Genomic DNA, 24,461 nt, shown 5'->3' on the forward strand with positions numbered 1-24,461 from the left:
ACCCCATGGACCAGAACACGCCAGGACTCCTGTCTTCCATTGCCTCCCGCAGTTTGGTCAAACTCATGTTAGTAGCTTCGAGAACACCGTCCAACCATCTCGTCCTCTGTTGTTCCCTTCTGCTTGTGCCCTCCATCTTTCCCAACATCAGGGTCTTTTCCAGGGAGTCTTCTCTTCTCATGAGGTGGCCAAAGTATTGGAGCCTCAGCTTCATGATCTGTCCTTCCAGTGAGCACTCTGGGCTGATTTCCTTAAGAATGGATTGGTTTGATCTTCTTGCAGTCCATGGGACTCTCCATAATTAAAAAGCATCAATTCTTCAGCGATCAGCCTTCTTTATGGTCCAGCTCTCACTTCCATACATCACTACTGGGAAAACCATAGCTTTAACTATACAGACCTTTGTTGGCAAGGTGATGTCTCTGCTTTTTAATCTGCTGTCTAGGTTTGTCATAGGGTTTGTTAGCCACCCTGAAAGCACTTGTCCTCCACTGTCGGAGGCAATATGTATGCTTCTGAATACCAGTTACAAGAAACTGCAGGAGGGTACAGTGCTGTCGCACTCAAGTCCTGTTTACAAGCTTCCCATAAACATCTGCTTGGCCGCTGTGAATAGGACGACTGGCCTGATCCAGCTCTTATGTTCTTATGTTGTGCTGATGAGTGGGTTAAAATTGTTTAAGGCTTTGCTCAGGGGCATTTCACCTCATACTGAACCATAGTTTAGTGTTAACACGTCAACAAGGTACGTGAGTCTTCCTTAGGGTGTCTTGGGAGTGTTGAAGAAAAAGAAAAACTCTCCTTCCTTTGAGTGATTTGAGCAGGCAGCATTCAAAGCAAGCTTCAGGTGATTATTGTACATGTGCTAAATGAATTAAGAGAGGTCAGAGAGTGTGGCTATTTGGACAGAGGGGTATTTGGTTCTGTATGAATTTGAATACAATAATATCTCATGAAATGCTGATATGTCCGCTCCAGAGCTTCTATCAGCGTGCTGGCGGGATGGGGATAAGGAGAAAGATACTGAATAATTTAAAGCTCAGAATTATTTAAAACGATGTTTTCTTTTTAAAAAGGGAGCCGTTCAAAGGTTTCCCAAAACGTGGATCGATGGGGGCGTTTAAAACGCTATATTTATTTTAAATAAGTAATTCATATACTTAATATAGCATGAGACTGGTGAAGGAGACACAAATGATTCTAAAAAGGGGTGGTCAATGTCAGCTAAATCAAACAGAAATGAGGGCCCCATAGGCCACTCTGTCTGAGATGATGATGCCAGAAGCAACATTATTTGGTTCCAAAGGATGCAGGCTAATTCTTCTCTGCAAGCTGGATGTCACCGACTAATGAAAATCTATTGGTACAATACTTGCAGGTTACTGTTCCGTGAAACTGTGCCTTTCAGTTGTGTTACTGCAAGCAGGCCATGAATGAAAACAATATGAAGGCTTCCAAGTATTTCAATATGCAAAACATATAATGCTATCCTGATTAGAAACAAAGTTTGACAAGATAATGTTGATACAAGGGAAAGGGTGGTGAAAGATTGCTGTGCATTTATAAGTGTTGGCGGTGCCTTGTAATAAGAAATAACACATCTTAAATATTTATGTAGCGACGGGAAAAACAACCATTCATAATTCCGCAATATTGTTAGCAGGTGTGAAGCACACAGTTTCGGAAGGTCTCTGCCATCCCAATTGTCATCTGTTAGAGCTGCTAACCATCTGATTTGTATATTTTCAGATTATTGTGATCAGCAAGAAAAATGGGGGGTGGAGAGAAGCATCAAGATGTGAAGTTTAGTCTACAAAAATGAACCTTATTACACTGATGATGAATATATATTGTGCACCTGGGAAACAATTCAGTCCATGTCTTGAGAATGGAAGTGTGTGTGTGTGGGGGGGGGGGTTAAAGCAGCACATGTGGGAGGCAGAGGAAAAGATGCAGCTGGAGACTGGATTGTCCTCTTCACTTTGCAAAGCAATAAATGCCACAACTTTTGAGTTTTCTCAAAGGGACTGCCAGCATTTGCCTTGTGCTACTGTATTCCTAGGGCCTTTCGCCTCTTCTCTCTCTCTCTCTCTCTTGGTTTGCAAAACTACTATGCTTATTTTTATGTTTAGACGCAGTGGCACAAAGTAGTTTAATTATCCATGAAGAGTCATGAGTACAGAGTTGTATTTTTAAACTTCCTGACCTACCTTTCCCCAGTCATTTTCTGGGCCTTCATGGAGCCCCCAAACCCATAGGACCCTACCCAACAAAGGTGTCCTATCAGTGCAAGGACTGCCAATTGCACAATGGAACTTCCCCCATTCTCCCCCAATTTGCATCCTGGATCCTCCTCGAAACTGATCCAGAGTGTTGGGAGAACCGCTAGAACAGATTTCAGGGTCACACAAGGCGAGGAAAAGGGGGAAAGTTGTGGTGCGCAAGCATAAATCCTTGTCCTGATGGAACAATTTGCTTGGCATTATTTTGGATACCATGGCAAACGGCAATGGTGAGGCTGGCATTTTCCAGCCCAGCATACCTGGCTCTAGAAAGAATGCCCAAGACACCGCACCAAAGACTGGAGAGGGTGGCCAGCAGCCATCATGGATGGGAGCTGAACTTGGCTTCAAAGCGGAGTGGATGATGGTATCGGTACACTGCCACATGGACCCACCATATAGTGAACAGGCCAGGTCACTGAAGGCACATCTGCTGGTGCCAGGCATGATCCCGCAATACCTGATTTTGGTGTGAGCATATAAATTGTTGATGATACGACCTTAGCAATTGGTCTCTGACTTGGCAGTCTATCCTTTTATCAGGTTTGCCCTTTAGCAGGCTAGGAAATGTAAAGGACTAGACCTCTATGATTTCTCTGTCCCTTTCTCTCTTTATTGGCAAAACATACATCTAGCATTGCAGACTTTAACTCACATGGAATATATGTGGATGTATACTGCATCCCTGTTTGTAAACAGGGCTGTCTTAAACATATGTGGCACCAGGGTGCAAAGATCTGCCCGGCGCCCCGCCCCCCAGGTTGCCTTGTCCCAGGTGTGCAGGAGGGCGGAGCCAGCCAGCAGTTTCAGTGTCTCACTGGCTTGGTCACCCCCCGAACTCGCGGCACAGAGCCGCCCACAGCAGGAGAGCCCACCGCGTAGCTCTGACAGACAGGCGGGCTCTTCCCTGGACTCAACTCTTGGGCCCCAGACTCTCAGCCTGGTGCTCCTGAGAGCCCGGCACCCGGGTGCCCCGCACCCCTAGTGCCTATGGGTAAGACGGCCCTGTTTGTAAACATCCATGCATGCAGAAGATACAACAGGGTGTGTAAATGTGTAACGCAGAGACATTAGAAAGATAATAGTGCCAGAGGAGGGTTGGGAAATTTTGAAGAATGTTGGAAAATGTATTCTTCCTTTTACTAGGAATGACTCCTGTAATGCTTCAACCAACAAGAATTCTGCCTGAGCAGAGACAAACTGCAGATTGTAGATCATCTCTCTGGATGACTCAGAAATCTATAATGAGAACTGTGTTTCAAAAGGAAGCTAATAAATGAATCTCATATCTGATCTGCAATGTTGCTGGTGAGGCTAGCCCAAAGTGAATGTAAGAACATTATGATTAAAAAAAAGAGTTGATGTATCCACCTTGCTGCCTGTCTTGCAAGGTGCTTAGTTGCAAGGTGCAGGGCAGGTACGCAAGAGAGCTGTGAGAGTCTCTGAAACACAACAAGATAAATTGACACAGAGTCTGAGACTCCAACCTCCTAACGAAGAAAAAGCACAAGGAAGATCTATTCCCCTTAATATACGGTATCATGAAAGACATCTCATCAAAATGTGGCAATGAAAAACTATTCCTGACCCTTTGAAAAGTGAGGGATGACATCCTGCCATGCAGAAATCTAATGGGAAGCCAGAAAGAGACAAGAAATGATTAATGGGGTTGGGTGATCAACCATCCAAGAGAGCATTTATCCAAGGCTCTTGTGCAATATTCACAACTGGGCTCCAGGTTTTCTCAAGTTGCTTTCTCAGAGCCTCTTTGGGTTTCCATGGCAAACAAAAAACAAAAAAACCCCACATGACTCAAAACGTAGGAGAATTTTGCACCAAAATGGTGGTGGGTTTTTATCAGTTTCATATACAGTGGTACCTCTCGTTACATACTTAATTCGTTCCGGAGGTCCGTTCTTAACCTTAAACTGATCTTAACCTGAAGCACCACTTTAGCTAATGGGGCCTCCCACTGCTGCTGCGCCGCTGGAGCACAATTTCTGTTCTCATCCTGAAGCAAAGTTCTTAACCCAAGGTACTATTTCTGGGTTAGCGGAGTCTGTAGCCTGAAGCGTATGTAACCTGAAGCGTATGTAACCAGAGGTACCACTGTATATATATATGAATTTTGCTGCAGAAATGTACAAAACTGGATTTTAGATTGGGAAAAAAGAGACATGGAGGCAACAGAAGTAAACAAATCTGCCCATTCCTAGCCTGAAGGGATAACGTTCACTGACACGCAGCATCTGGGTCTGATGGGGTCACAGGTTGAAAGCGGCAACATCATTCCAATATCCTGTTCTGGTGACTATTGCTGGTACAAGTACTGGGAAGATTGTACCTTAAGTTGCTTAGACCTCCCCCTTTTGAAGGACTCTAAAATTTGCCCATTTGGTACATGCTCTAGTCCCTTCAACTATCTTGTGATTACCAAGTCCTGTTTTGCTACTAAGGATTTTGTTACTTAATTTATAAGTACAGACACCATTGAAAAAAGAGTTGGGGATGGCAAAGCAACTGGGAGGCATTTTCTGCTTGCAGATCCATATCTAGTAAGATTGAAAATGCTGATAAACATTGAGAGAAGTCAGGTTAGTAAATCTGCACTGTTCTCAAGACATTTGGGAACTAAGAAGAAAAGCAATAATTAAACAGGAAAATATACAAATACGAGTGCTAGCCTGCTATGAGAGGAAATTATTTCTGACTTGATGGCAAAAGAATGCAGAAGAATATTTTATGTAAAAGTGTGTATATGTGTCCACACACACAGAGGGTTTTTCTTCCTTTGCTGAGTCATGAGATTGAATTATCGTATGTCATATCTTCCAGCCTCTTGAGAAGATTGGTCTTGAATGTCAGGCTTTAGGTGCCAATGAATTCAATGATTCGTCTTCTGAAAATGAGACTCCTCAAGAATATTTTGAAGGATAATAATAATAATAATAATAATAATAATAATAATTTATTATCTGGCTGGGTTTCCCCAGCTACTCTGGGCGGCTCCCAACAGAATTTTAAACAGAATAAAACTTCAAACATAAAAAACTTCCCTAAACAGTGCTGCCTTCAGATGTCTTCTAAAAGTCAGGTAGTTGTTTATTTCCTTGACATCTGATGGGAGGGTGTTCCACAGGGCAGGCACCACCACTGAGAAGGCCCTCTGCCTGGTTCCCTGTAACATCACTTCTTGCAGGGAGGGAACCACCAGAAGGCCCTCGGTGCTGAACCTCAGTGTCTGGGCAGAACAATGGGGGTGGAGACACTTCTGGTATACTGGGCCAAGGCCATTTAGGGCTTTAAAGGTCAGCACCAACACTTTGAATTGTGCTCGGAAACGTACTGGGAGCCAATGTAGGTCTTTTAGGACTGGTGTTATGTTGTCTCAGCAGATGGGAAGCCTCCATGGAGTGAAAGTAAATTATATGAAACAATGAGTCTTTGAGTCTGTAGCAACATTTCCAGTTTCTAATTCCTGATTGAAGAGATGTCAGCTTAATTCACTCACCTAACTGAGCAATGGATGACGACAATGACATTAATAGGGCTTGTGTGCATGGGGAAAGAGTTCCACTCCATTCTGTTGACACACAGATCCATACTGCAAAATTGGATCATCAAATGCAAATCCATGAAATACTATTTCAATATGTTGCTGTGACTCAAATCCACTAAAAGAGTTTCCTAGAAGTCCTCCTCCCATCTTCTGCAACATCTGAACTTTGACCATTCACTAATATTTGAGTCAACATTCATCTTTCAAAGAAGACTTATGGACATAAACATTTATGATTCCTTTCCATCCTAACTGAATGAAGCCAGCCACTTTTCTTCTGTAGGAGGGGGAGTCACCCACAGTGCACCTTCCCATTTGATTGCCATGGTGACAACTGATTTGAATCTGGATCAATCCAGTCATTCATAATCTGAACAGCTTATCCCGTGATGGTGTTACCAGGCTACAAGTGAAATTCTTTCAACTAATTGGTGGAACCTCTGTCCTGCTCTTCACATTTATTCTTCAATATTTACTCCAGTCATTTTACATCATTTGCATAACTAGCACAGCAAAGAATGACATTCTACTCAGCAGGGCTCTCTGATACTACATTCCCCAAAATTTTACTCTCCCCTTAGGTGTTAACATGAACACAGACACATCAGGAAATCAGGAAATCAAGATGTGGAAGAGCTCATTTTGCAATATCAGTTACTGTTGGGAACCCCAACCATTTTTGACCTGGTGCCACAGTTGAAAAACTGTGGCTGAGGATGCTCTGGTGCCAACAGGTGCCACACAGGGGACCCCTGAATGATTTGTGGACCCTTTAAGCCAAGTCTGGGGAACAGTTGCCCCTCTGGATGTTGCTGAGCTACAAATCCCATCCTCCATGCTTGCTGGGGCTGATGGGAGTTGTAGCTGAGCCACATCTGGGAGGCCCATGCCTGTTTTAAGCATTTTGTAAAAATATACAAAACAAACCCTTATATCATCCCATTTTGGTGAGATTTTGATTCAAACCTCTTGTATGAGGAAAAAATATTTTTGGTGAGATTTTGATTCAAACCTCTTGTATGAGGGGAAAAATATTCTGTTGAGTATTGGAATCCTAGTCAAGATCACCTATTTCAAGAGTTTCATCCTTCCATGACCACTAACCATATGTTGATGCTTTAGTCATCCTTGGCTACAATCTGAGTTTATATTTATTTAGTGCCTCACGTCCAAGCTTACAATTCAAAACAACATGTAGTCACAGAGTAATTTAGATTTGCCCTCTTGCTCTTGTTTTTATTTCTCCTTTCTTTGGCAGAAAAAAGCAATGCTCACTTCTTTGTGTTGATGCTTCTCTCCTTCAGGGACTGAGAAGAGTGGACTTTTCTGACAGAGCTGATTAAATAAGCAGTAAAATTACACAGAGCAGGAATGGATGGATCAGTCTATTTCCAGTTCATCTCACATTTGGTCCTCCCGCCCAAGTCTGTCCTGTCCAATTTCTATTTATATCTGCATGGTCCAGGGGAGTTGATTATTCCCCCTTTTTTTCTTGCTGGGCCAAGGGGGTTGTCCTTAAGTATTCCAGGGGTGGGGAACTGGATCTCAGTGGTGGGCCAGGTGCTTATCTCTTCCACCCCTTGTGGGTCAAGGAGGATGGCACAAAATTGAGAAGATCCATAATTTGGGGACACCAAATTTTAGCACCTCACAGGGTGCCATATTATGAAATATTTCCAAAGTCCATCCCGGCCTGAAGATGTAAATTGTCTTGTCCCTTGCAGGCAATGGTGTGAAACAATGGCTGCCTCCATTGCTTCTCATGATGCACAGAGTTTCTTTAAAGCCACAAAGACCATCTGTGGGCCAATAAATCATGGCATATGCCCCCTACGCTCAGCAGATGCTACCACACTTCTAAAAGATAAAGAAGCTATTGCACTGCGCTGGAAAGAACATTACCAACATCTCCTTAACAGCAACTCCCCCATAGCTGCCGAGATCATAGAATCATAGAGTCCTCTCACAAATTCCGCAAAAACAAGTTAGAGATTGCAGTATCTCCAAATCTACCAGTGACCGCCAAAGAAAAAATTATCTAGTCTTAAAAGGAGAATGTGAAACACAAAGGCAGCCTGCTCAGACCTTGTCATCACACAGTAAGTTTGGATAAAGAAAGCTGGAGTCAGAGTATGTTCCAATTTGCAGATCTGTTCAGAAGGTGAGAATGAAGATCAGTTTGCTTTCAGGTGTGTTCTATGAAACTCCTCCAGTGCCCTCACATAGATTCTTGCACTTGAGTTCATCTGACTAGAGATACAGCCCTGTGATGAACACTGCTATGTCACCATATTAAAAAATGGCGGGGCTGGAAGAAAAACATTATATATGATCATTGCACATCGGCGAAGTATTTTGCAAATTTATGGCACTTCATCATCCTCTTTCTTTTTGCCATCCATTAAGGTCAGCATAAAAAACACACAGAAGGTGACTTCTCTAATCTAAAGCATTTTGTATCGGCTGGAGGTTCTGCTGTAGTAATTTCCTGACACTTTTAAATGAAGAGTATCTGATGTTACCTTCAGATATGACACACATGGCAGTGATTCAGCCAGCAACAACTTAATGTCTCAGCAATTGGTGTTTATTGTGTACCTTTTCCCTAAGTGGTAAAAAAAAAAGTTTTTTTGCGGAGCAGAATTTCATAGAGAAGCTTCCCTGCCAGGGTGGAGCAATCTTTCTTGGGTAATCTCTTTTTATTCAGGCAAGAATCCTGACACTGCTAATCTTATTGATCATTGCAGTGGAAGAAGAGCAGGCATTAAGAGCATTGAGCTGCACCAACACAAGCTGCTGAAATTATTTTGCTGAAGGTGGAAATAACTTTTCCAGTCTTTTTTTCCAGACCTGTTTCCAGGACGCCAGGGACTGGCCCTCTCAGGGATGGCCCCAGATCTATAGGACCTCCTTTCCTGGAGGTGCATAAAAGTACTTTGAAAACATTTTATTCTATTTCCCCTTCAGCTAGTTTTAGTGGCTGAAAAAAGTAATATATCTGTTCTACTGCACACTTTTCATATTGAATTTTATTTAATGGTTTTATTCTGGTTCTTGTTTCATCTGCTGTGATGGAAAATGTTTAAATGCTAATGTTTTTTCCTTCAGTTTTGAAGTTGTGTCCCTCCCTCCCCACCCCCCTACTTTGATGTGTTTTATATGTTTTGGGGGAAATCATTTTCTGTAAGCCACCTTGCAAAAGCTATGTGTCCTGAAAGGCGGTGGCGGGGTGGGGTGGGTGTGGGTGTATTAAACTCACAAAAACAAACAAACAAACAAACAAACAAACAAACAAACAAAAATATTTTAAATGGAGTTGATTCCTCTAGAAGGATTAGCAGCAGCTACATGCTCAAAGAGCCTTGACACCAAACAGCTGCAAATCGCAGACTCTTCCCCTTCTATCTTCCAGTTGTTCATGTCTGCTGTTTACCAAGCAGATGGGGGTGGGTGGTAGCTAGAAGCCACCAGCTATCAAGGCTGCTAAGCAAGTACCTTCAGCTACACAAACTATGCAATCATCTCAAGAGAAGAACCTTCTGAATATCTAAAAAGGAATCATGTCTAAGAAACTCCAAAGAAAACAATACATATTCATGCCTGAAGATTCACATTCTGTGACAGACAGGAGGGTATTTCCCTTGTCATACTAATTAAAGCGGAGGCATTGCTATACTGCATGTATAAAGCAGCTGGGTGTTTTCTCCCTAGCAGTTGCACCTGGATTTTGACTTGAGGACAGCATGTGTAGAAGAAGGAGCTGCCGATGTCAGTTGGTATCAACCTTGGCTTTCTATCAATGGCATGACCTGGCTGATGAAAGGAGATTGTGACTAGGATATAAAAAAGATTAATTTCCTCTTCGGTTCCAAGTGAGTGGCACAGCTCACACACCTGGAATTCTTTCCACTTGGTTTGCATTTACAGATTTTTCCTTCATGCATGAAATGGCACAGTGCTTGATTCTTCTGATTACTGGGCTTCTTGATTTGTTTCCTATTTCACTTTCCACCTGAGGCCATCTCACTGTTTCCTAGACTTTAAATAGGGAGATGGTTTTGGATGATGGTTTTGTATGAACATAATGGCAGAGATTACCAGGCAGCAACAGTGGGTTCTAAGCCCAAGGGTATGACTTTGACTGCAATCCTACACCTACCTTCCTAGTCACAACTGCCCTAAACATTTTTAAAAGCACCATGATACCAGAAGAAGAAGAAGAAGAAGAAGAAGAAGAAGGAGGAGGAGGAGGAGGAGGAGGAGGAGGAGGAGGAGGAGGAGGGGAGGAGGAGGAGTTTGGATTTGATATCCCGCTTTATCACTACCCGAAGGAGTCTCAAAACAGCTAACATTCTCCTTTCCATTCCTCCCCCACAACAAACACTCTGTGAGGTGAGTGGGGCTGAGAGACTTTAGAGAAGTGTGACTAGCCCAAGGTCACCCAGCAGCTACATGTGGAGGAGCGGGGAAGTGAACCCGGTTCACCAGATTACGAGTCCACCGCTCTTAACCACTACACCACACTGGTTCTCATGGCTTCCTCCAAAGAACCCTATGAAATGTCTTTTGTTAAAGGTGCTGAGAGAATTATTAGGAGATCCGTGTTCCCCTCACAGAATTACAATTTCCAGTATGGTTTAGCAACCAATCTCACTTCCCAGGGAATTATGGGAGTTCTTTGACTTTTGCATGCAAAGCAGGTGTTTTGCCACATACCTATGACCCTTCTCCTAACCACTGTTAGTCTGGCACTGTATGATAAGCAGCCTCGTATAACCAACATGCTTAAGTCTGCTTAATGCAGTGTTTCCCAACCTTGTGCCTCCAGATGTTTTTGGCCTACAACTCCCATCATCCCTAGCTAGCAAGACCAGTGGTCAGGGATGATGGGAGTTGTAGGCCAAAAACATCTGGAGGCACAAGGTTGGGAAACACTGGCTTAATGCATACAGAGATTAAGACCATAGAGTAAGCTGTCCTGCCAGGCTTAGCTAGGTCATTCCCCTTAACCTTGAGGGGGTAATAAAGCCTATTTGTTCACTCTCCAGTCTACCTGGAGGTTCAGTGTGTGAAAGTGCTAAGCTAGTTGTTCCAGCTCAGGCTGCATGGCTCTCAAAAGCCACTCTTGAGATTCTATACCAATAATTTAGAAACTCCTACCACTTTGAAACTAAGACAAGCTTTACTGCCTGTGCAACTTTTTCTGAATGCTGTATGGAAAAGCACATGAGCCAGACCTTTGAAGAGTTTGTAAGTAAACCAATTTTAAACTTACCGAATGTGTGGTCTTTTCCCTATGCTGGGGAAGTTTTGGAATTCTCAAGGGCATATTTAAAGGTCTATAACAGCCTACAATTCCAGGCTTTATTTTGCTGCATATTTTTAATTTTAAATCTTTTCCGGGGTTCTCTCACCAAGGAGTACTTGCCTCAGACTTGGATATTGGCATCTAGGAATTCTCCTTTTATACCTATTTTTTTTCCTTGCACCAACAAGCACATTATAGAACTGCTCCTTTAGTTGCTTATATTTCTCTTGGCTGAACTTAAAGTGTTGGTGCTAACCTTTAGAGCAATAAATGACTTGGGACCCAAGTATCTGTAGAAACACCCTTCCCAATATTAGTTGGCCTAAGCTCTTAGATCTGGAGGGCAGACCTTCCTTGTGGCTCCACCATTAGGGAAGATACATTAGGTGGTGGCTTGAGATGGGACCTTCTCCATGGTGGTGCAGCCAGCTTGTATAATGCCCTCGGAAGCATGATTTGGGCTGATGCTGTTGCATTTCACCACCAAATAAAAATACACCTTCCATGATTTCAGTCTGCCATGTTAATGAGAGCCATTGTGGGGCGTCTGAGGTTAGATGCTGATTTTGTGGTTATGCTATTTTCCGTTTTAGTACTTCATTGATTGTGGTTTTGGTGGTTATGTAACTTCCCTGAGACCCTTGGATGAAGGGTGGGTTAAAAATTTATCAGACAAATGAATAAATAGAAGTATATAGCAGCACAACATTTAAATTTTCTGGTAACAATAATTATTATGAACATCTTGTCTGAAGGTCAGATTTAAGTTTCAACATTTGATGTTGATCGCCTTCAATCAGGCAGCAAATTACACTATCAACAACAGAAAGATCACTTTTAGAAGTAATCACATCGTTGATGCTTATAATTAACACTACTTTCCCTTTAATAAGGAGCATTTACAAATAACAGAAATTACTTATATACATGCCAATTTCAAGAACCACAGTGACTAATTCTATTAGCTTGCTTTTTAAGAGGCTATTTTTATGTTTTAAAAGTGCAATATGCTTTTGTTTCTATCATTCACTGAAAACCTCCTCTTAGGTCACCACCAAATAACCTTTTTATTGAACACTTATCCTGATTTGTTGGAGACGATGACTATACAATGTTGGCTGCTTATTGAGCATTCATTTTGTTATTTTTTTTGTGGGAAGTTATATGACATCATGTCAAGCAATTGTTATCCCACAATTCCCCATACATTTTCAAGTCACTTTCCTTACCACAAAATGTTTGGTTTTCTTTGGAATGGTATTTGTGGCTCAACAATGCCAAATTCACTTTAATTATGCGACCTGAATTATGTGACCTGAATTATGCAACCGTGTGTGCTTGAGTCTTGCTCAATAGTCTTGTGAAATAGTCTGGAAGACACCATACATTTAAAGCACATTTCCTCTTCACAGAGCTACAAAAGTCCAAGCACCCTTAATAAACTAGTCTCCACAGTTCTTTTGGGTGTGGTTGGGTGCTTTAAATGTATGTTGTGTGCCCAGTCTTGTTTTCATAACAAGTCCTCTGATTACCAAGGAGTAGCAAAACTCTAATAATTCAACTTTTACACCCATACTGAGCTGCTCAGATTTCTGACAGCGAGCTCAAAATCCACCCCAACAATCTCTGACTGAGATTACTAATGAATGCGATCTATCCCCACAGTCTGTTTACTAAACTGAGAATATTCTGTCATTTGTGTTCTTTTTACATATTTTGGCACCATGGTTAACTTCCCTCAAAGGAACTATTCTGTTCTGAGCAATAGCCATCACATTTGTCAAAAAGCAAGTGAACTTTTTCAATATCCCAGAATGTATCCAGGACACCCAGTCTTCCCATCTGGGTGCATTTTGTCTCCACACTCCTTTGTGCTTCTCCTATAATTGCTCTTCTATAAAACAGACCTATCCATTCTATGCAGCCGTCTTGCAGAGGGAAGCGATGTGATCTACTCCCAGCATAACTTTGTTTTATGGCCTTATTTTGCTTCATAGGTGGCTTTTGCCTCTTTGTTATCTACTTTCAGAAGGCAATTTTCTCCATTGATTTGAAATATTGTACTATGTAGCATTACTTGAAGCTTTCTCTCTCTCTCTCTCTCTCTCTCTCTCTCTCTCTTGAAATGGAGGAATATTTTAAAAATATAGCATACTATACACATTAAGATCACACGGGGAAGAACTGTGCTTCATTTTTTATAGCAGTATATTGAACTTGATCACATGAGAATCCACATTTTGGCTTGGGAAGGCATTCCATAGCTTTTCAAATATCTTTTTGTTCATAAATTATCTCTCCAGTTTACCATACTTGGACCTGTTTTCAACAAATGCTTGGAAAGTAAATCAGATTATGTTTGGATGTACGGAAATAATTAAGTTAATTTGAGACTGTGCATTATAAAGGAAAGAATAGATATAGTAAATGAAAATATTTGGAAGCCTTTTTTTAGCTAATTCACAGTAATGTTTTTGTTCTTTTTTGTGAGTTTGTAAATATGATATGGCATTTACATATATGAAATGTATAGTATTATGTGTGTTTTTTTGTTTTTTCCTTCTCTTTTTTCTCTTTTTATTTTCTTTCTTCTTTACTTTCTCGCTTTGTGTCTGTATTAAATGTCGTTGCATTTTGATATTTTTAAAATTCAAATTAATAAAGATTTAATAATAATAAAGGAAAGTAAATTAGGAATTTCCTCACTGTTCCCTGCCACAAACTCCATACACTCATAGGTAAAAAGGTAAAGGGACCCCTGACCATTAGGTCCAGTCGTGGCCGACTCTGGGGTTGCGGCGCTCATCTCGCTTTATTGACCAAGGGAGCCGGCATACAGCTTCTGGGTCATGTGGCCAACATGACTAAGCAGCTGCTGGCGAACCAGAGCAGCACACGGAAACGCTGTTTACCTTTCCACCGGAGCGGTACCTATTTATCTACTTGCACTTTGACATGCTTTTGAACTGCTAGGTTAGCAGGAGCAGGGACCGAGCAATGGGAGCTCACCCCATCACGGGGATTCAAACCGCCAACCTTCTGATCGGCAAGTCCTAGGCTCTGTGGTTTAACCCACAGCGCCACCTGCGTCCCACCCACATACATTCATAAGGTACTCTAAATATAGAGACTGCCCAGGTTGTATATGCTTGTAGACACACACTTTCTCTTTCTATGACTGGCCTATCCTTAATTGGAAGTTACATTCTGGGGCACGCGCAAGAGGGTCATTTCTTCCTGGGGGCAAATTTTAATTTGCTTAGAAGTTAATCTGCACATGTGAACCAAAATGTGTGAGTAATCTAAGTTTAAAAGTTCAGTTGTCATCATAGTAAAGGTCCCTTAAGGTACCCACCCTGGCAGAGACAAAATGGCCTCAGAGGACTGAGGGACATTTCCATCGCTTGCAGCAACACATACTTAAAGGAGTATTAGAAAGAAATGTCAGCTGTTTGTCATTTTTTACATCTTTAAAGAAGTCCATTTTTTTTTGGTTTTTGTGTAAGAATGCTAGCTATACCGATGAAGAGATTCAAATGAAAATATTATAGATTTTTGGTTTTAAAAAGATTGCAAGATGATCCCAGTGTTTACCAGGGGCAGGGTGCATACCTTTGATTGTCCTTTTTATTTGTCCTGAACACACATCACAGCCAGCCTGAGGCAAGAAGCAGATGGTACATGATTATCTTAACAGAGTCAAAAGAGTTATGGGAGAGGCATGTTAGCAGCTGAACAGTCCCCAGAATTGTAGGCAATGTCTGTGCTTTGTTTCCTATTTATCGGTGGAGTGTGATTATTTCAAATGGCAGAGTATTAATTTACTAATTAGAGATAGTCACACTAGAAGATGCTACAGCAGTACATGTTATCGCATACACCAAGATTTACATTTGTCCTTCATGCGATCTCAAGGACAGTAGCTCTGACAATGGAATACAATACAAAACAACAACAACAACCCAAAAACTGTATACATTGACAAAAATAAATTGCATACATTGAAAAATTGTTATTAGATGGCATTTTTAGGTGGCCACTAGCCTAGGGGTTCCCAAAGAACATGTATATAAAAATGCAATAGGAAATCATATGGTATCGAGCACAAGGCATTACAATTGCTACAGTAAGTAGGAAAACCATTAAATGGTCCCTCAAGCCCCCCCAGCAACTTTCCAGTGGTCTGTGGGGGAAAGAGCACAGAAATTACTGCACTAGCCAATGATATAGGCATAAGAACTATTTCTCTATTTTATTATTTATTTTATTTCATAAAAATTATATACCACTTGATAAGAAACAAAAACCCTCAAACCATCTATGTATGGTTCTGTGTGTCTATCTATGGTTTGGGGAACAGTCTGGGTGATATCCACAGGTTACTTCCAGGCCTGTGAACCTACCTTATCCAGGGAGGTTTAGCATCTAGTAGAAAAGGCTACCAAACCAGTTCTTTTGTTGAGGTAATGGCCTTAGCCGACCAGTGAAGTATAGCCATTTGCATGTACTAAGAGGCTGGAAACCATTACAGTTTTGGATTCAGATATTTTGTGCTCATTTACCTGCTTTCTTGATGGGCCAGCAGTTTATAGTAAAGTAAAACACATATTGTTTTTGTTGGGGTTGCCCAAAGGATGGGGAAATGAGACAACCTTAAAATATCCTGTTTCAGCCCCCCCCCCCTAGTAATTATAAATTCATTGAACTGTTGGTATCGCTGACCAAATCTTTGGACAATTTGGAATATAGCTCTGATAAGCTGGAATTTTCTACTAGGTAGTGCATTGCTTTTCTGGGAAACAGCAATGGCCATAGGCCAGCCATAATTAAGAACGTAATAGTGCAAATGGATGCATGTCTACTCAGAAGTAAAACCCACTGAATTCAACAGTGAGCCTGTAGAGGGCTGCAGTACGGGTTCTATCTATTTCCATAGGAAGAACTTAAAGTCAGGATTACAGGGCAATCTGAGACATGTCTACTCAGAAGTAAGTCCACTGAGCTTAGTGTGACTTACTCCAAGATAAGTGGGTATAGGATTGTAGCCTTAAGTGTTCTCAAAGGGGATGTCACAGTCCACAACCATCATTGCATCATGCCCATTTGTTGTTGTTTAGTCGTATCCGACTCTTCATGACCCCATGGACCAGAGCACTTATCTGGAAACATCAGTCTTCCAATATATGTTTGGGTGGATGGAAGAGTTCAGGCATTTTACAGTTATCAAACCGATGAGAAGAGTTATGTGTTTGTTTGCACACAAAATTATTTATATTTTAAAATATAACCTAATTTGTATCCTGCTGTGCTTTCCCAAGGGGGAAATTCAGTGGATGGCAATATAATAAACAAAAGTTACATATGGTAAAAATATAATAACACTTATACAACTCCTAAAATACAGCATGAAAAATAAATGAACTAGAAAAGTCCCTCAAAGCATAAAGAATCCATTATTAATATATTGCAGTTAAGATCTTAATAAATAGGAAGCACTGCAGATGCAAAGATCTTGTGATGAGATGAGAGCTGGAAAGGAAACGATGCTCATATCATCTGATCTTTATCCTGCATAGCAAATACCAACTGCCCTTTTTGCAAGTGTCTATCTAGCCTCTCACTGCTCTTAAGAGTTCAAAAAACTTCCTAATGCTTAATCCAAGGAATCTTCTTCTTTGCCAGGGCATTCTGAACTTCCATGCTATTTTGATGGGTTAACTAAGCCATGTTTAAAGAGCAACCATCACAGAGAGACATATAATTTTAAAATCCTTCAATTCAAAACACACACACACACACACACACACACACACACACAAATAGACACAAAAAGGAACCTGCTGTTATGTGATGGAGTACCATTTATGGGAAGAGTGAGGCAGCTGACATGTGAGTCCTCTCCAGGAACAACTCTATCTCTGACCAGTTCATTAGTCCTGCATGTTAAGTTACTGTTATTAAATGGGACTCTGTGATAAGTATGTGTAGAAGCTGTCATGTTTTTTAATCTGGTTTTAGTTTATGTCTAATTTTATTTTATTTTAAGCTTTAACTGATAATTTCATAGTTTATGCTTTTTGTAAACTCCTTTGAGGCTGTATGACAATCGGGCAGTATATAAATGTTGTGAAATAAAATAAATATTTTGCCACAGGACACATTGTGACATCGGACATTTTGGAGGAGGGAGGAGTTAGATTTACTGCCACTATTAATAATGACAACTGTACAGTTAGCATCAAATCTACTCTGATCCTGAATAATCCATCTGAACTGTCCTCAAAGTTTCTTCTGTTTGATTTAAAAGAAGATTGACGTGAACTTCCACAACTTTTCAGGTGGAGACTGTCCGATTTCCCAGGCTCACCTCTAGGCCAAATCACTCTTCTTCGTCACCTCATATCAAAGGCTCATAAAAGTTGTGGTTGGGGCTCCTTTTGAAGCAAAGCTGAAAGCCACCTGACCTTTTAATGTTCAAATCTGCTCTAGCTTAACACCATCAAAGAAAACCTTAAAGGGGAAAGGAAACCACAGATCCCACTCATTATAGTGAGGCGTTTTGATGCTTGCCGTACAGAAGCCTTCGAAGGGGAAATGCACTATAAACATGTCTTGGGGTTCATTAAGGTTAATGGGGAGAGACATGGGAGAGACATGATTTCTGAAAGCCTCCTAATTAAATTGATTGCTGTGGCTTTTCCCCAAGGGCCAATACTCCGGCTGTAAAATGCATGTATAAGCGAAGAGAAATCAATAAGTATGTCATACTCACTTACTCTTGTGTCCAGCTTGCGTTCTGTGGCAGATCGTGGTGAAGACATGCAAGAAAAAGAGAGTATTCTGATGAGCATTAGATATGCTTGTTGTGTAAGAAGGCATCACATGCTCCAAATCTAGTTCAGTTTGTGATCCACTGAGGGAACCTGGCCCACCAGCCATGTACTCTGACCTACTAGGTGCTTGACTTCCCTTCCACACAGAGACACTTTACCTCCTACTTTAGTTTTTTACAGTCCAAAACAGGCAGAAAATACAGGGCTTTCAAGTTTCTGGTGGGCCACCATTCAAGGTGAGAGAGGTTCAACCTTCTGGGTCACAAGTTGCACTGACTTGTTCTAGTTTATTCATTTTCTGTAGATTTCAGCAGCAGACCTCACATTCAATATCATCCACTGCCGTAAGGGGCCATTGATGGCCCTGGCTTTTCTCCACTCATTCCTCACCACGAAGAAAGGAACAAAAGTTTATATGGCACATCTGTACTATGTAAAGGAGTAGTCAAACTAAGGTGGGGCATAATGACTTACATGGGCTATACAAATTCATCCATGAATTCTAGCAGGTCAAACAATACCTTGTGGTAACAAATTTTCTCTTAACTTAAATGCTGTATGATATAGCACAGTCTTTTATATGTTCCAAAACTATGGCTAATTTAACTGAATGACTTCTAAGACCTGTTATTATGAGAGAGAGCTATAGGTTGCCCTATACCAAAAGGGATCATCTAGTCCAGTACAGTGGTACCTCAGGTTAAGTACTTAATTCGTTCCGGAGGTCCGTTCTTAACCTGAAACTGTTCTTAACCTGAAGCACCACTTTAGCTAATGGGGCCTCCTGCTGCTGCTGCGCCGCCAGAGCACGATTTCTGTTCTCAACCTGAAGCAAAGTTCTTAACCTGAAGCACTATTTCTGGGTTAGCGGAGTCTGTAACCTGAAGCGTATGTAACCTGAAGCATATATAACCTGAGGTACCACTGTAGTGTCCTCTCTGGCTGCTGTCCAAGGTGCTGCACAACTAGATGTGCTCCGAAGAATTCAAATTGTGACATGCTTCAAAGCATTTGATCTAAGGTGTTTGACCCTCCCAGAAGGACAGGCCACTCTTGTATATTTTTTTTAAGAAATAAGTTGCTTAAACTATATTGTGGGAAGCACTGGACATTTTGCTAGTTGCCAGCCATAAATGGCTCTGCCCCATCAATATGCAGACACATAAGAGTTCAAACTTCAAATGACATTATTCATCAAATCCAAACACATTACATCTTTAAGTTAGCACAATAGCAAACGATTCTGCCCATGAGACGCATTAATGATTGTTTAATGCCCAAGCTGCTGCATTTATTTTAGGTCTTAAAATCATTACAAGCCCTAAAAAGGGAAAGTGATTCTTTGCCATTTAGAGAAACAGTTCTTGATAAGGATTCACATTTGCTTATTAGCATACAGTGCCCTTTTTAGTTGATGCAGGCTCCCACCCCACCCCCCGCTTTACCACCGCATCAATTCTGCATTTCGTTATTGAATACATTTTGTAAAAAGTCTTTCAAGGACATTTTAGCCCTAAAGCAAGACTACCATATATATTTGCAAAAAAGCGCAAGGCTGTTTGTATACTTTTCAAGATACGCATGGTAAAGGGAACTTTTAAAATGTGGCAATGATTTGTAATCATTAGCCAAATAAATCTGAAAGTATTTTGGTTGCGGATCTCATCTCCAGCAGAAGAACCGAGTTAAAGCCCAAGTCTGTGGTTTGTGGGTGTGTGAAATAGTACTGAAGGACTGGGGTGGGGGGTGGGAAGGAAAAATGATTTTGTGGATAGAAGAATAATTCAGCAACAGATTAGTCACAGACATACAGGCAGAACTGTACAAACTCCATCATGAAATGTTGACAGCCTATCCCCAAAGTATCACGGTTCCATAATTCTAGACTTTGGCCTTTTTTTGAGCAGAGACTGATAAATGTGCCAATTTCGATCCTGACCTTGGATAATGAGGTCAGGCTATCAAATTCATTTTCACTTGCAGCCTGAACAAGGGCATAAGAATGGGCCATCTTCCCAGGAAGGGGTGGCAGGGGTGGTGGTGAGGGAGATAATGTATGGGCAAACATAACAGAAGCTAAAAATGGCAGCAGAAAAAAGTTGCTGTCATCATTTGAATGTGGCTTTAAAGGGGCTTTTAGAAGGACCAACTACTGACAGACACAGTTTTGCTCCTCAAATGCCTTTCAGATTTCACTCTACGTTGTTTTAGCCTAGAACAATTTTTTGTCATTGAATGGGAAGTAAATGCACAGTAGGAGCATTTATTATGTTTTGCATGGGCTACCCACTGCACAATCAAGTCCTTTTTGCCCACCATTTTGTGGTAGAAGTCAGGGGGCACACACGTTCTCACACTTCTTTGCTGCTCAGCTTCTGAGAATTGCATGGCACACCACAAAACTACTCATAGGCCATGGCTTTTCCCAATTATTCCATTACTATCAGGATGGATATTTTTTAGTAACCTAAGTCTCCCATGCTAAAGATATTGAGATTTTGTGCAGTATAAAGGAACTGGTTGTGGCCTTTTCTTGACGTGTAATTGGTCTATGATACACAAGGACATGGAAAGGGAAATGACCTGGTCTGCTTCAAAAACAAGCAGACAGTTCCATTTAGCTCAATAATGTCAAACAAGACATGGCAATTTTATAGGAGGAATCAGACAAACCTGACGTATGAATGCAGCATGTGCAAGAGGGCCTTCTTTTCACATTTCCCCCAGATACAGTTAGCTTTTATGGGCTAGCATGAGGTTGAAGGGGACTTGGCAAAATGCCTTCTAAAGGGCTCCCTCCTATGTGGGTGGGTCTGGTGGCAGCAGCAGTGGTGATCTGGTCAATTCTGGTCTGACCATAGCATCATTCTGGGGCAATGGGAGAAGACGGCTTCAGGGAGACTCCAGGAAGGTTTTTTAAGCTGGCTGATAAAGGGGCAGGTTTGTAGAAAAATCTCCCTTTATCTGGTGGCAGGAAGTTGCTTAACAGGGTAAGGTAGGCTGAGCAGAGGAGTCCACTTTGCTGTAGCCAGGTCTCCCTTCTGCAGGCAAGGCAGGGCCTAGTTGACTGGGATGTGACCATCACAAGGAGTAATGATCCACTAGGACTCAAAGTCGGTGTTCTAAGATATACAAATTGTCCTAACAGAAAAGGTGACGATAATGCAGCTAATCATTTGTCCCATGTAATTTGATTAATTCACTGAAGAAGCTGTAATGAAAGCTCATGTGTATTGATCGTCAGAATCTCTGAAGGTCGTTATTTATGTGTTCTAACAAAAGACCAAAGAGTCCTTGTGAAAGCTGAATAGAGCCAAACCTCAAGATACCATGGAAAAATGAGCTTCCATTAACTGCTGAAATATCAGCTGGTCAAGGTTTCCTAGGATTAAAACTAGCAGTGAACTTGAGAGAGGTACAACCTATAGTCAAGAGAAGGGATGCATGAAAAGTGCCATTATTTGTGTGTCTTATATCAAAATGCTTTGAAGGAGAAGGAAGCAGGCTGCCACGTATAGAGTACATGCATGGTTCTCTAACAATAATGTAAGAGAGTTTTAGGTCATTGTTAAAGTAACATGTGTGTATGTGTGTATCATAGTGCTCCATCTAGTTTCATCTAGATAAAAAGCTTTCTGCAGAAATTAGTCACCGATATAGCAAACTCATTTTGTAATGCATTGCAGCTGAAAGCTGAAACCTGGATCTGCCCCATGATCCCAAATTTGACCAAAAGAGATCTTATAGGATCTTTCTGTTTTCTTTCATTTCCAGCCCTTTTCATGCATTTAGCACTGAAAGAGCTCCCCAGTTCTAAAACCACTGTTGTTGGGCTACTGTGGCAAGGTAAGATGGGGAAGCCTACACACAAATACTTCTTCACATGGAGGTTTCCCCATTTTCTGGGACCCTGTGCAACCAAGGTTCCACAATCTTGGGAGTTCTCTGTGTGAAGAGGTAAATGTGATGCACCACAGCTCAGTGTAGAGCATCTGCTTTGCATGAAGAAAATACAAGAATCAATTCCTGAGATCACTAGGTAGGGCTGGGAACGACCCACCTGGAACCCCGGAGAGCTACTGCCAAGAGGTATAGACAATAATGAGCTCGATGGACCAATGGCATGACTCAGTATGTTGTATTCTATGAGAAAACAATATGGCAGCCACTGTTGGCCCATTTCCAAGGAGCTAAGACCAGCCAAGCTACCACTTGAAGTGGGGGCAAAGCTTTTACTAGAAGGCCCTCTGCCACCTCATATTGGCAGGTCATAACAATGTAGAAATACATTAAAAGCAGTTTGAAACAAATTATAGTCAGATTCGTTGGTCTGAAATAGAGATGCAAAGCCCGCCCCCCCAAAAAAAAATAGAAATGGAAAAATGGGGGTGGGGGTGAAAAATGGGGGCATGTTCCCCTGTTTTGCTATCATTTTGCCAGGCCTTTACATCTCTAGTCCTTCTAAATCTATCTCAGTATCTATTTTAATATCTCTATCTCAAGTAACAAAGAATGAACGGTCCCATGAAAGTGGTGGTTTTAGTGGAGCTATTTGGCCTAGATTTAGTTCTGCACAGCTTTTCTAGTGCTTCAGTTTCTGAAGGGCAGCTATGCTTCAGCAGAAAACAGTCCTATAACATCTTAGTGGCTAATACACTTAACTGTGGCATTTATGGGGTCGAACTCTTCAACTGGCTGTGTTCCTATATGTCAGGACTTGTTGCCAGCCCTGCTTAGCTGCACCTGTGTTGGAATCAAATCTGATCCAACAAAGCTGGAGCAGCTGCACTCTGCCTGGATTCCAAGCAAGGCTTGGATTAGCCCTATGGAGAGAAACAGTAGCTGATGCTGCCAATGGATTGAGTTTGGGTTTTGTACAGTGTTCCAGTCTATAACCTTTGGACTGATTCTCTGGATTTGGCCCTTGCTAGCTTCATTTGAGTTAGAGGCATTCAAGTGGTTTGAATTCTTGGATCTGAACTTTAGCCTGGGCCATGTGGGTTGTATGGGGACTTGATCCACATAAAGTGCATTAGCTTTATGTGGGAAAGTGCGTATGGTAAGGGAAAGGTAAATAACTTGTATCCATATTACAAAGAACAGCAAAACACATATTCTTGACTCCTTATCAGCTTTTTCTTCTCTTTATGAAAAGATGCTATTAAAAAACTGCTTTTGATGAACCACTTTGAGAGGCGTGGTTTTTAAACAATTAAGTGGTATATAAATTTTATGAAATAAATAACAGTGGGAACTATTTTACACTAAGCAACATTGCATACTTTCATTTCATTTCATTTACTTCATAATTTATATACTGCTTAGCACCATAGTTTGTGAGTGGTGTATAATAAGGTTGCAAAACAAGTGTGAAAGATAAAATCAGTGAAAATTAACCATAACATTAGCGTACTCAAAATCTGGTGTGAACTGGAAGGGAGTTCCACAAAGCTGGAAAGCACGAAGGTCCAGAATGCTGATGAATGTGAACCATGGAGCACCATTCACAGGGACTCCCTCAAAGACCTCAGTGGTCAGACATGGATATAAGGCACAAGGTGTTCCTTAAGGTACACTGACTGCCAGTTGTTAAGAGCCTTGTAAATTAATACAATAACCATGCACATGGCCTGGTAGCATTTGGGTAGCTAATGCAAGGTTTTAAGAACCAGGGTTATGTGCTATTGGTTGCTTATCTTCACCACCAGTCTAGCTGCAGCATTTTGACCCAGCAGGTACCTCTGAACCAGGCCCAACAGTAGGCCCACATAAAGTGCATTGTAAGAACTGATTCTTAGCAGTTCATGAATCCCGTAGTTAGTGTACCTGTAGCAGCAGGCAAAAGGCAGTCCTAGCCACTGAGGCTACCTGAACCTCCAGCAGCGAAGATGGACCCATGAACACCCCAAACCTGGCCTAATGCTCAGAAAGGGCTGAACTAATTTGCGGGGGTGGGGGGGAGGGGGCGAGACACAGCAGAACAGAAAACAATTTTAATTTTACATTTATAGATAAGGCTGGATGCATGTTTAAAGAAGCTTAGTAAAGGAGGATCCATTGCATCAAATTTTTGCATCCTTGTAATAATGCCATCAGACCTGTATTCATACTGAGCTCCCCCTATACTGGTGCTATTTGTTTGGAAGAGTGTCTCTAAATCACATCGACTATACAGTAATTGCTGTTTACATGGTTGCAGCAGGGTGCTTTGAGCTGCTGGGCTCATGCAGATTACAATGGCCAGGTCTGCCATTTCCCTGTGCAGGTGTTGGTTTACACAAGCCATGCGTTTGGCAGGTCTGCATCATGTCAAGGTACATGCATGGGGAATGATCATCAAATACTATTGTTTTGAGGCTGGGAGTTAGAAAGAAATTCTTAATAGGGCAGATGGACTGCTGGTCTAGCACATTCTTTGATAAATAAACTATGGCTGGTATGTTGCCATGGGAACTAATTGCTACATCATTTTTGGGGGA

General features: G+C 41.5%; 1 protein-coding gene across 5 annotated transcripts in view; it reads right to left on the bottom strand.

The window, feature by feature from the left end:
- The window catches only part of LOC310842511 (uncharacterized protein), a 259,255-nt gene that overhangs the window by 92,874 nt on the left and 141,920 nt on the right, over window positions 1–24,461 (bottom strand). For all 5 annotated transcript variants that reach the window (XR_014563126.1, XR_014563127.1, XM_083734637.1 and 2 more), the window contains one exon: window positions 17,922–17,945. Coding sequence is in view for 3 of the 5 variants with exons in the window: in XM_083734637.1 (XP_083590763.1) it covers window positions 17,922–17,945 (24 nt within the window). In the remaining 2 variants the exon portion in view is untranslated. The remainder of the gene's footprint in view (window positions 1–17,921; window positions 17,946–24,461) is intronic.

This window comes from Podarcis gaigeae, assembly GCF_964106915.1.
Source record: "Podarcis gaigeae genome assembly, chromosome: 4".
In the NCBI taxonomy this organism is placed as follows: Eukaryota; Metazoa; Chordata; class Lepidosauria; order Squamata; family Lacertidae; genus Podarcis; species Podarcis gaigeae.